General features: G+C 41.5%; 1 protein-coding gene across 1 annotated transcript in view; it reads left to right on the top strand.

The window, feature by feature from the left end:
• Positions 1-1,277: 1,277 nt before the first annotated feature.
• Positions 1,278-11,899, top strand: part of SACM1L (SAC1 like phosphatidylinositide phosphatase) — a gene marked incomplete in the record, with an annotated part of 118,278 nt that continues 107,656 nt past the window's right edge. Inside the window, 1 exon segment of the mRNA XM_072412027.1 lies at positions 1,278-1,435. Within this exon segment, the coding sequence (XP_072268128.1) occupies positions 1,407-1,435 (29 nt within the window).

Raw genomic sequence — 11,899 nt, 5'->3', positions numbered from 1 at the left:
CTTCAGATTTCCACGCTATCATCCCTGGCTCCCCTCAAGAGAAAACAGAATATTGTTCCTTCGCTTTTCCTCACCTACTAATGTTAGGAATGTGAACAAACTCTCCTTTGGGGAGAGTTTTGTCCCACCACCACTATCCCAATGAATTATTTCCCACCCCTGACCTGAACAGAAGCACACGGTACAACCTAAATGTACATTAATATGCAGTATGACACATGTCGGTATGCAAATGGATCCTAAGATATGTGGCAACATGTACAAAATATTGCAAAGATTTAATTGAGTCACCCACACACTGAGGCAATGCAGCTTTGCTGTACATGCTTTGCAGCACACCACACGTCGTGGTAACATGGTAATAGGCCCCATGAAAGTTTTCTGCAATACATAACCCTCCCATGCACAATGGCTCTGGTTTTGCAGAGCCCCAAAACTCATAGTAACACACTAACCTATGTTGTTTGCTTGGTGAGCATTTTTTTTTTTAATTTTGCCTTGGTTGTGCATTACCATAACTCCAAGCACTATATCAATTCATGTTAATGCAATACAAACCTATGGATATAATGTTCTTGGGCACTGTTAAGGTGACCTTCTATTGATCCCAGATCATCTTTCTGATAGCTTCTGTTTACAGCTCGAGTGTAACACACAACTCAATGACTTTATTTTTAGCACACAGTTTAAATACCAGTTCAAAGGCATGATCAGTGCATGATCACATGACTACAGACAATTAGCAGACATGTCAAATGACCTCGTGATTCTCTTAAAACAAGATATTTTTGTCAAGGTAACAGATAAATGGGCGAAGGGAGGAACATAGTTTCAACATAATTCAATCATCTACAAAACATAACAAAAGCACAAACATAATTACCTTCAAGACAAAATTCCTCAGCTACTTACAGGTACGAAAACAACTTCACAATTTGTATTCCTACAATAACACTGTGCCAATTACTTTGACAGTAATTTATCCTTGCTCATATGGATTTACATTTAGTAATGTGGACCTTTTCTGTAAACAAATACACAGACAGCTGACATTTTTAAAATTATTTTAGCAGTAGAAGAGTCTTTATAATTTAAATAATTAAAAAACACTGTAACAATTTCGAACTTCCTATTAAATTTTATTATACTTTTTTTTTTTTAAATATGTAAGTTCCTATTTAATAACATACTAGCATCTCTCCTAGCCGTTCACGCGTCCTTGGGCAGCAAATACTTGGATCTTTATCGGCCACCGTAGGATGACATGTCGGCTGTTTGTGACGTCAAAGGAAGTTGGTGTTTAGGACAGAATGTGATTCACCTGAGCTGAGCCTTGTTGTACAATACTGTTTTTTACGTTTTGTGTTTGACATTCCGTTGTGTAAGTTAGTGAAAATTGGTGGACCATGGCGCTGCTCTACGAGAACCTCAAACTGTGAGTATATGCCACGTAAACGGTGCTTAGCTACCCATAGGGTGTGAGGTGTCATAGTCCGTTCATTAGCACCGGTGAAAAGACGTCATTTCTGAGTGTTCAATAATATGTTAAACCGGTTGACAAGTGGATTTTGCGGTTTACGTTTATTTTTTTAACATTGACGCATTATGGACGAACGTTACACGATCATAATTTGTGTTCATCAACATAAGTGTGTGTGCTTTGTACACGGAAGTGTTCATTTCTCCTTGGCATTCATGTCATATATGTTTACTCTGGAGGCTTGTTTTTGTCAATTCTTTTTCGATGATTTGTAGTGTTGCTGTGTAATCAACTGTATACGTCATATAGTAGTAGTGTATAGTTAAGTGGTGCAGTGAAGGTGTGGGGCGTGCATTAGACCATTAGAATAAAGCAGATATCCATTGATTGTAGTGATTGTTTTGGTTGTAGCACCTTGTTTTTTATTACAGTTTGTTAACATACATCTAAAATCTAAACTTTTTGATGAGAAACTAGAATACTTGGGGGATTTTATTGCTGTACCTGCCTCTGACTCTCTTCGTTCAGTCAATGTAAAAAAAAAACACAGGTTTATACCATTTTTTATTCTGTCCTAAATAAAATAAAATTATTGGCTTTAGATATACTTAAATTATGAAAATATATATATATATGTATATTACGGTGGTACCTCGGTATAAGTCCGCTTTGGAATAAGTCCAACTTGGTATAAGTCCTGTTTGGACACAAAAAATTTTGCTTGGTATACAACCTTTGTGCTAGAACTTGTATGGGTCAAAATGAGTCACAACACCACGTGCTACCCTTATTTACCTCTCTTGAGACAAAGCCACAACTGCCCATGTGCGTCAGTATGCTAGTTGCTACCATTCAGTAAACAACCCTATTTAATGTACAGCGCTGCGTAATATGTTGGCGCTATATAAATCCTGTTTAATAATAATAATAATAACCCGCGCTATAACTCTCTGTGAATTACATAACATCTCCTCCTCCTCCCCCCTTCTCAGCACCATCCTAGTAGGCACTCGACTGTTCTCACCAAGGTAAAGTAAGGTTAAATTTTCATTTATTTCATCTAGTTGCTTTTGTATTTATGTACTTAAATATTAACCCCCCTATCATTCTAATTCTGTCAGTTTTTTGATGCAAAAAGTGATCTTTTTTTTTTTTGCATAGAAATTTTTGTTTATATCGTGGGTCTGTAATTCTTAGGATTAACTCCCGGGTATAAAAATAAATGTATTTATTATATTATTATTATTTGTATTATTAAACAGGATTTATATAGCACCAACATAATATGCAGCTCTGTAGGATTGCAAATGACAGACTAATACAGACAGTGATACAGGAGGAGAGAACCCTGCCCCGAAGAGCTTACAATCTAGTAGGTGGGGGAATTTCACACACAATAGGATGGGAGATATGTAGTGGTGGGAAATAGTGGTGGTTTCATAAAACAGAAGACGATGGGTAGGGAAATTCGAAAAAATGGGTTTTGAGCGCTCTTTTAAATGAGCAGAAAGTAGGAGCAAGCCGAATAGGATGAGGAAGACCATTCCAGAGAGTCGGGGCAGCCCTAGAGAAGTCTTGTATCCGTGCGTGTGATGAGGTTTTGAGTGAGGAAGCAGTGTTCTCCCCAGCCCCTTTTAGCCGGGTGCACCACCCGGCCCTTTTCAGTAACCACCCGGCTGTTTTTGGGTAGGGTTACAATACAGGGGCTGCCACCCGCCCAAAATTTCTTCCCACCCAGCTTAAAATAATTTCTGGGCTGAGCACTGGGAAGTCATTAGTAGGTCATTGGAGGAGCGGAGAGAGCAGCAGGGGGAGTATTTTTTTTACCAAGTCAGAAATGTAAGTGGGACAAGAACTGTGTAGGGATTTGAAGGCAAAGCACAGGAGCTTAAATTTGATTCTAAGGTGAAATGGAAGCCAATGTAGAGAACTACAAAGAGATGCAGCGGAAGAGGAGCGGAGGGAAGGATGGATGAGTCTAGCTGCAGCATTCATGATAGATTGCAGAGGAGAGAGTTGGGTTAGTGGAATACCAGCGAGAAGGATGTTGCAGTAGTCCAGACGGGAGATAAGAGCATTTACAAGGAGTTTAGTGGTCTAAGGGGACAGGTAGGGGCGGATTTTTGAGATGTTGCATAGGTGAAAGTGACAGGACCTGGAAATGTTCTGAATATGGGGGTAAATGAGAGGCCAGAGTCAAAGGTGACACCAAGACAAAGTGCCTAAGGGGAGGGCTGAATAACAGTGTTGTTAACAGTTAGATATATGTCGGGGAGATTTGGAATTTGAGGGGGGGGGGATGATGATGAGTTCTGTTTTATCCAGGTTGAGTTTCAGGAATCGGTCAGACATCCGTGATGATATGGCTGACAGGCAGCATGAGACCTTATCCAGGACTGAGGGAGACAGGTCAGGGGTGGACAGATAGATTTGAGTGTCATCAGCATACAGATGGTACTGTAAGCCAAAGGAGGATATGAGACTACCGAGAGAGGAGATGTACAGAGAAAAGAGAACCGGTCCAAGGACTGACCCTTGGGGAACACCAACAGGGTGGAGAGTGGGTGAGGAGGAGTTACCATTGAAAGAAACTTGAAAGGAGCGGTCAGACAGATAGGAAGCAAACCAAGAGAGAGCAGTGTCACAGATACCAATGGAGTGCATGATTTGTATTAGAAGGGGGTGATCAACAGTGTCAAAAGCAGAGGAAAGATCAAGGAGAAGGAGCAGGGAAAAGTTGCCTTGAGACTTAGCTCTGATGAGGTAATTGGCCACTTTAGTAAGAGCTGTTTCAGTGGAGTGGGCAGCTCTAAAACCAGACTGAAGGGGGTCAAGGAGAGAGTTGGTGCTCAGGTAATGGGTGAGTCTTTTGTAGACAAGGCGTTCAAGAAGTTTGGAGACATATGGGAGAAGGGAGATAGGACGGTAGTTGGAGGGTAGGGAGGGGTCCAGTGAGAGTTTCTTTAGGATAGGGAGAATTATGGCATGTTTAAAAGCAGAGGGGTATTTACCAGTGGAAAGGGAGAGGTTGAATAGGTCGGTTAGGGCAGGGGCTAGGGTGGAGGAATGGGCACGGAGTAGGTCAGAGGGAATTGGGTCAAATGGACATGTAGTAGACGGGGATGATGAGAGAAGAGTTAAGACTTCGTCCACAGTAACAGGGATGAGGGAGGCCAGTGATGATTTACAGGTGGAAGAGGTGGGTATAGTTGGATTGGTTTGGTGGGCAGAGACATCATGTCTGATTTTGTCTATTTTATCTCTAAAGTAGGTGGCAATGTCTTGGGGGAGCAGGTGTGGGGTTTAGGAGGGAGTCAATTGTAGAGAAGAGGTATATTATAATCATAAAATATAATATAATACATAATAATAAATCATTATTATAAAAATTATGAAATAATAGACCACAACAGTGTAATTTATCAATTAAAAAATTTTTATCAAAATTTTCTCACTGAAATTTTCCAAACAAGGGTGCAATATTATTGATAGATAATAAGATAAATTAAATGCAGATTTTAGAAAAAAAAATATTTACATTTTTAGTAGACATCCGGGGTGTGGTAGATTTTGAAGCAGGGTGCTGCAGAAAGTCCAACATCACAGTCAGGACAGTAGAACCTGGTTTCCTTGCATTTCTTCCTTCCTCTGTCATCGGTCTTTGAGCAGCAAACCACGCACATCCTTGTAGGTGCTGCCTTTTTCTAGGTTGGTAGGATGTATTCAACGAAGTGACGACCGGTCAGGCGTTCTGGGTTGACGACAGTGGAAGTACCATGTCCAGGTCTATTCATAGCCACTGATGATGTTTGGTGGTTCTTGACTATGGATTCGGAAACTTGCAAAATAAAGTCTGAATGATTCACAGGTCTCTGACTATTTTTTTTGTACAGAACGTAGGCATTCCATAGGCACTGCTCAACTAGATGCCTGAAAATCTTCTTGTAGTACTTCCTTTGCTGTTTCCTCATCGCGGGGTAGAATGTCATGGCTTGGTCAGCTCTGTCGACACCTCCCATGGTGTTGTTGTAGCTAGTCACCACCTGTGGCTTCATCACTTCTTTCCCGCGTTTTGTGTGTACCAGAACAGTGGAGGCATCATGGACAGTACTCATCAGGCACACATCTTTCTTGTCACGCCATCTTAGGGCCATCATCTTTCCTTTCTGCCAGGCAACAATTTCTCCTGTCTTCAGCTTCCCTTTTGCAAACGGTGCTGCCAGGTTGCGCCGGTTAGCCCTAACGGCTCCATAGGCATCTGTTCTGTGTTGCAGAAGGAACTCATAAAGCTCAGGAGATGTGTAGAAATTGTCAGTTATGACACAATAGCCCTGACCTAGCAATGGCTCAATAAGGGATAGCACTGAAGATGTTGCCAACTAATATTGGCTGTATCTGGGTTTGAACTGTGTCCCTTTTCCACTGTACAGTACCGTATTCCAGATGTAGCCAGATGATGACTCGCACAGCATATAGGTCTTCACGTTAAAACGTGCCCTCTTTGACGCAATGTACTGCACCCAGCTGAGCCTCCTCTTGTAAGTCATTAAACTTTCGTCAATACTGACAACTCTTTCTGGCACATGGGTTTGCTGGAAATTTTGTAGAATCATCTGAGACACTTCCCAAATTTTCTTCGGTTTTGGTGCAGGATGGGTTGTCTCAAAAAATTTCTTGTTTGCGAAGTGCAGGTACTTCATGAGGAGGGAAAAGCGGTATCCTGGCATGACTGTGCCAAAGAATGGAGTGGCAATCATTTTGTTCTTGGACCAGTACCACTTCTGCACGGGTTTGCCCACAACTCCCTGCAGGATCACCAAGCCAAAAAACAGCCAAATGTCATCCTTGGTCACAGGTTCCCACTTTCTGGTTCTTGCAAATCTCAGGTGTGGAGCACCTTGTTGTTGACCTGCATAAAACAAAATAAAAAATGTATTTTAGGATATGTACTTTTATAGTGTGAAGGTTGCAAGTAATATGTTAGCAAACACAGAGCAGCATATATGTATGCATAAAAAAGAAAAAAATTTCAAAAAGTTAGCAAACACAAGAGCGGCTTACCCGTTTGCCTCCGCAACAATTTTTTCGATACTTCATCGGTCAAAAACAACTTCAGGTATGCCAGGGGGTCGTCGCATTCAGCCTCAATTTTCATCCCAGGTGCGCCGGTAAATGGAAATCTTGGCGGTGCTGCCCGGTCCGCATCAAGGTCAATAGGACACCATGTGCGCACAGCACTGACCTCGGGTTCAGAATCGACCCTCAGTTCACTTTCGCTGTCTGATGACAGATTTCCTGGTGAATCACTGTCGCTCGACTCCACAAGGGACTTGAAATCGCTATCGCTGCTTTCAAATTCCTCCAAAACAGCGCTTGCTTCGGCGAGATGCTGTTTGGATGCTATGCAGTCTCCAGCAATCAGTCGGGAACAGTCAAGGTCAAAGACATAGTGATGATTCAGGAAGTGATTTATAAGCCATCAAAAGGTCAGATCAAGGTCAGAGCTAATAGTGGGCAAAATGTAAATCGGCAATGGGCAATAATGCTTGGTGCACTAAAATGTATTTGATTTTATGTTTTTCTGTGTCATTTACTGTAAAAAAAAAAAAAAAAAAAAAAAGCAGATTACTATGTAATGTAATATTATACTATGTAATATTAAATTCCCCCCCCAACAATCCATCGCATCACCCAGGAGATGTCACACATCTTTCCGGGTAATGCGTTGGGGATGTCCCCGCTCTGCTCACTCTCCTGCTCGCATCACCCGGAAGCTGATCTCCGGGTGATGCGAGCAGCTGCAGTAGATGCCGGGGGGTGGAATTTACTATTGGTGATAGCATCTGCCAGGGCTTTTCCCGATGGAGATGCTTTATTAGTGCTCGCCATGTACTGGCCAATACTGGGATGGGAGCTTTCAGAGCCGAGATCACCCCTTCATTCAATAAAGGCAGTCCTGTCTCTGTTATGAATCTTGGCAGCACCTCTGCATTTGCTGGAAAAGGTGGGAGGTTATATAGATCAGAGTAATATTTATGGAAGGCAGAGCTAATGTCTGCCATCATGGATAGGACGCAACCCTGCTTGTTGAGAATAGATGCGATGTACTTAAGTTTAGCTTAGGTTGATAACCTCCAGCTAATAAATGGCCATATTTGTCTCCAAATTGGTAAAGTATGGCATGTGCGTTCTTCATGCCCTAAATAAGCACAATCATATAGCAAGAGAAGATGATGTCTTGTGTCTAGTCTAGATAAGCATAGGCCTTGAATGATAGCGTAGATTTATGTAATTGTTCTAGATAGCGTATATTTGATGTTTTGTGTTCTGCCCTTTTTTAAGCATGAGCCCTGCTGAAATACTACCTCCCGGTGGACCACTTTGGCTGCTTTCCATTAAGTGGGTAAGGGAGTATTACCCGAGGCGTGGTCTTTGATAAAATTGGCAATAGTGCCACTGTAAGGGTCCTGGTCAGCACCAGTCCTCACCAGACACGCCTCCCCTAATCCAACACTGCAGTCTTCTCCTTTAGTAAGCCCCCCCTCCTGAGACAGGTTGCATCTCCTAGCACTCGGTTGCCCCTAGGAATTAATGTGCAGGGGATGGTGTCTGGGGATGGGCTGGCAGCAGGCCAGGAGCCCACAGATAAAGCAGTACCAAGATTCCAACAGAGACAGGTCCAGAATACAGAGGTCATACACAGAATATCTGTCCACCAATTGAAGTACACAAGGGCAATACAGAAGCAGAGACGGGGTCACAGGCAAAAGGTCGGTCCAGGCTGCAGACAAACGATAGGTCAAAAGGCAATGTCGGCAACAGTAAATCACACCAATACTCACCAGCAGCAAGTCAGCTTAGCTTAACTCTACAACAGGCCCTGGTGACTGGGAGCGGAGAGGCTATAAAGTCCCAGCAGCCAATAGCGGTGCAGGTCTGAGTCAGGAGCTGATCAACCTCTAGAATCCCTTTCAGCTGTGCACAGCCTATCAATGGCTGCTGGGGTTGCCAAAAAAATTGTCACTGATTGTCTTTTTATTAGCATTAAATTTAGCATACGTAATCAGGGATTTCCAAGAGGTGCAGTCAAGTCTTGGTCAAAGTTAAAATCATCCCCAAACATTAAAGTAATTTAATCCAGTGCCGCTACTATGGTTTGTTGATTAGGCAAATATAGAGAAGGCAAGGTAAATGTCTTATCTCAGATTATGATTTGCACCATAATATAGCGACCCAAGGGGCCTGTGAGCGAGCCAAAAAGGGTATAGGGCAATTATTTGTGCAATTGCAGTGGAGACACACTTAGATTTAGCATCTGGGTTTGAACTGTGGAACCATAAAGTGTAATAATGATTGGAGCAATTGGGTATATGGCAAGATTTGTTGTGTTTCCTGGAAGAGAAGAATTTGGATTTTGGCTTTATTTTTATTATTATTATTATTAATAAACAGGATTTATATAGCACCAACAAATTACACAGTGCTGTACATTCAATAGGGACATGCCGCAGAGAGTTTGTGTGCATTTCTGAGAACTATTAAACCCAATAATGTTCAGGGAGCGAATTTTAAGCCCAGTTATGGGATCTAACAAGGCTGACCCCTCAGGTCGGATAACCTGTTTAGGGGATGTAACACCCCTGGTGGGGGAACTAGGGGATAACTACCTGGGGAGAAACCTCACCAAGGAGCAAGAGTCCCCAAATGGGTTGTATGACTTTGAGATGGTGACAGGATCCACATGAGAATAGTAACAACCGAGTATGCATTTCATTGAATAACTAAACACAATTCAATACATTTGTACTGCATTATCAGTCTTTAGCTATATATCTCCAAAAGGAAAGAGCCCTTATACGGCCAAGTTGTGTAACCATGTTAATGGGAGTCACAACAAGAAAAAAGGAACATCAAGTCAAGAGAACAAGAGCAAACAAGCATACCCTACGCCCTGTATTAGGAACTATAACATCTGATATTGTGTGGCGACTATACCAGTGGACTAGTGATCAATTGGCTTCAAACCCATTAGGGTTACAAAGAGACTTGTAAACCCCAACAGCTGTAGACATAGACAGATAAATGATTTCCAGATGCAGTTTAAGATTGTGGGCCACCCCTCAATCAGAGATCCTAGATAAACACATAGCAGTACAGTGATACATAAACCACATCAGAATCTTTGTGAAAGTTACACCCATTAAGTGGAGGGCCATTGGCAATGCAAGCAAACTATGATAGAAAATGCTCTTCATCATCCATATCTGTTGGGTGGAGTAGTTCAAGTCAAAAGCATTCACTGTCTTGGCAACTGCAGTAGCTCTAAAGAACAAAAATAGGAGAAATGTAGAAATCCACTCGTAATTGGTAATCCTGTGTGTTCTGAGGTGACCATCCTCAATAAATTTTTTTTGAGGTGTTGGAGAATGCACTGCTGAAGATGAGGGAACTGGTTGTAGTAAGATTGTAAGATAGTAAGGTTGTAAGTAAGATGAAAAGATGGCCAGTCGACAATATCACTGCTGGGAGGTCGAACGTTTCCAGGATATGTTTCAGGTTTGTAGGATCATGAAGAATGTATTTTTGTTTTTTCCCTCTCTGGTTGCGGGTTTCCAGATCATCATTGGAGAGTAAAAGCTTGTATTTGAGCCTCTTGACATTGCCTTTAGTAGCTTATTCTGCGCTTTGAGGGCTGAGGTAAAAGAGAAAACTGCTTTCAATAGCTGCCAAAGCGCCGCAAATACTGCCTGGGAATGGGTTTCCAAAAGCGCTAGCTACCAAGACTGGGAAATGTGAATCACATGGAGCTGAGGTGGGTGCCGACACTCGTGGCCACGGCTTTGCGGCCTGGTCCTGTACTGGAGGCTCTTCAGGTGAAAAGAAGCATGGGATCCACCACTATTTGCTGCTACTGGCGCTGTACTGGAGATTCTTAGATACCCTCCTCTTAGGGTTCATGCCCCGTGATTAGAAGGATGCATATCGTGAATTTTAAGAGGTCTTTTTCCGGTAGTCATGTCGAGCTCCAGATCAGTGAGCCTTAACCCCATCATGTGCTTTTTTTCCCATCTCTTTTGAAAAGGCACAGTTGAAGTTTTCTGTCTTTGAGTTAATGTTACCAGACCTTAGGTAAGGTGGCTACCATCTTTGACTCCCCTCAACAGAAACCTGAATTTTGCCTCCTACTTTTCAAATTGGACTTATTATTGAGATATTATGAAAGCTGTTGAGAACATAGTATGTTCTTTTGTTGAGAACATTCAAACGCCAATCGGACAACATGTTCTCCTTCAGCAATACACATTACAAAGTTCATTGTTTACAGAAAATCTGAAGCTAGAAAGAAAGCCAAAACTAAGAGCAAAAATTCCCCCCAATAAAGGCAAAGTCTAAAGCAGACCTGTATCATTTTTGAGTTATAACAGGTAGTCCCCTCTTTGACTTCTCTTTACCTGATAAAAAGCCTGTTTTCTAGGGTTCCGCTTTTATCAGTTGAGGGTTCAGTTCCCCTTACCTCAATAGCTGTTTTGGCCATTACTTAGGAGGCTCAGAGCTCTTATGTGATTCAGATATGTCAGTCTTATGGTATCTGAGAATGGTATTGAGAATAAAAGGGAAGATTGCCTATTTATTTTTCGAAGAGGCTTTTATTCGAGCCAGCTGTGAATAAACATTAGTAAATTATTACTTATTCTGAATTGCTTTATCTCTGAACATTAATGCAAATCTTAATCTGCAGCGACCCTTTTTTAGTCAAATTAAAAATAAATAAATAAATAAATGTATATAAATACATATAAAGTATATAAAGCTGAACCACAATACCTAGGGCTCTATTTTACAAAACAGGGAATCTCATATTCCCTCAAACATTCCATGGTGGGAATCAGTTACTGCCGTTGAAACAAATGGTCCTGGATTCTACACCAGGGAATATTTTAGGGATTGTTTGAATCCCTGTTTTTTAAATAGAGCCCCTAATGTTCTCCATGTATGTATAGGTATATCACTATATTGGTAATATCCAGAATCTATAATCCAAGTTAATTGTAGTGTAGTAAAAAATAATCTATATACCAATATTCTTCTAGTATACTGTTCTGGTCAGAATTTTTTTTTTTATTTAGGAGGTGGGAAGCTGTAGCCATGTGGTCAAAAAGTGGGCGGGGCAAGACACAGCAAACTGTGCTCTCAGTTTTTTATGCGACAGGTATACAATACCTCCTATTATTGTGTCATTGTTCTACCTTCCCCCCAATACTTTGTTACACATTTCTAATGCCTGTGCCCTTAACCCCCCCCTAGCGGTCTGATTCTGGCCGAATTTCTATGTTAAAAGCGTTACAATTTTTTGCATGGAAATTTATTTTCCATTGTAGACCTATAATTATTAGGCATACCTCACTGAGTTATAAAAAT

The sequence above is a fragment of the Pyxicephalus adspersus genome, chromosome 5 (assembly GCF_032062135.1).
Source record: "Pyxicephalus adspersus chromosome 5, UCB_Pads_2.0, whole genome shotgun sequence".
Taxonomy (NCBI): domain Eukaryota; kingdom Metazoa; phylum Chordata; class Amphibia; order Anura; family Pyxicephalidae; genus Pyxicephalus; species Pyxicephalus adspersus.
The sequence above is the reverse complement of the archived record's forward strand: the minus strand, read 5'-3'. Positions and strand labels throughout refer to the sequence as shown.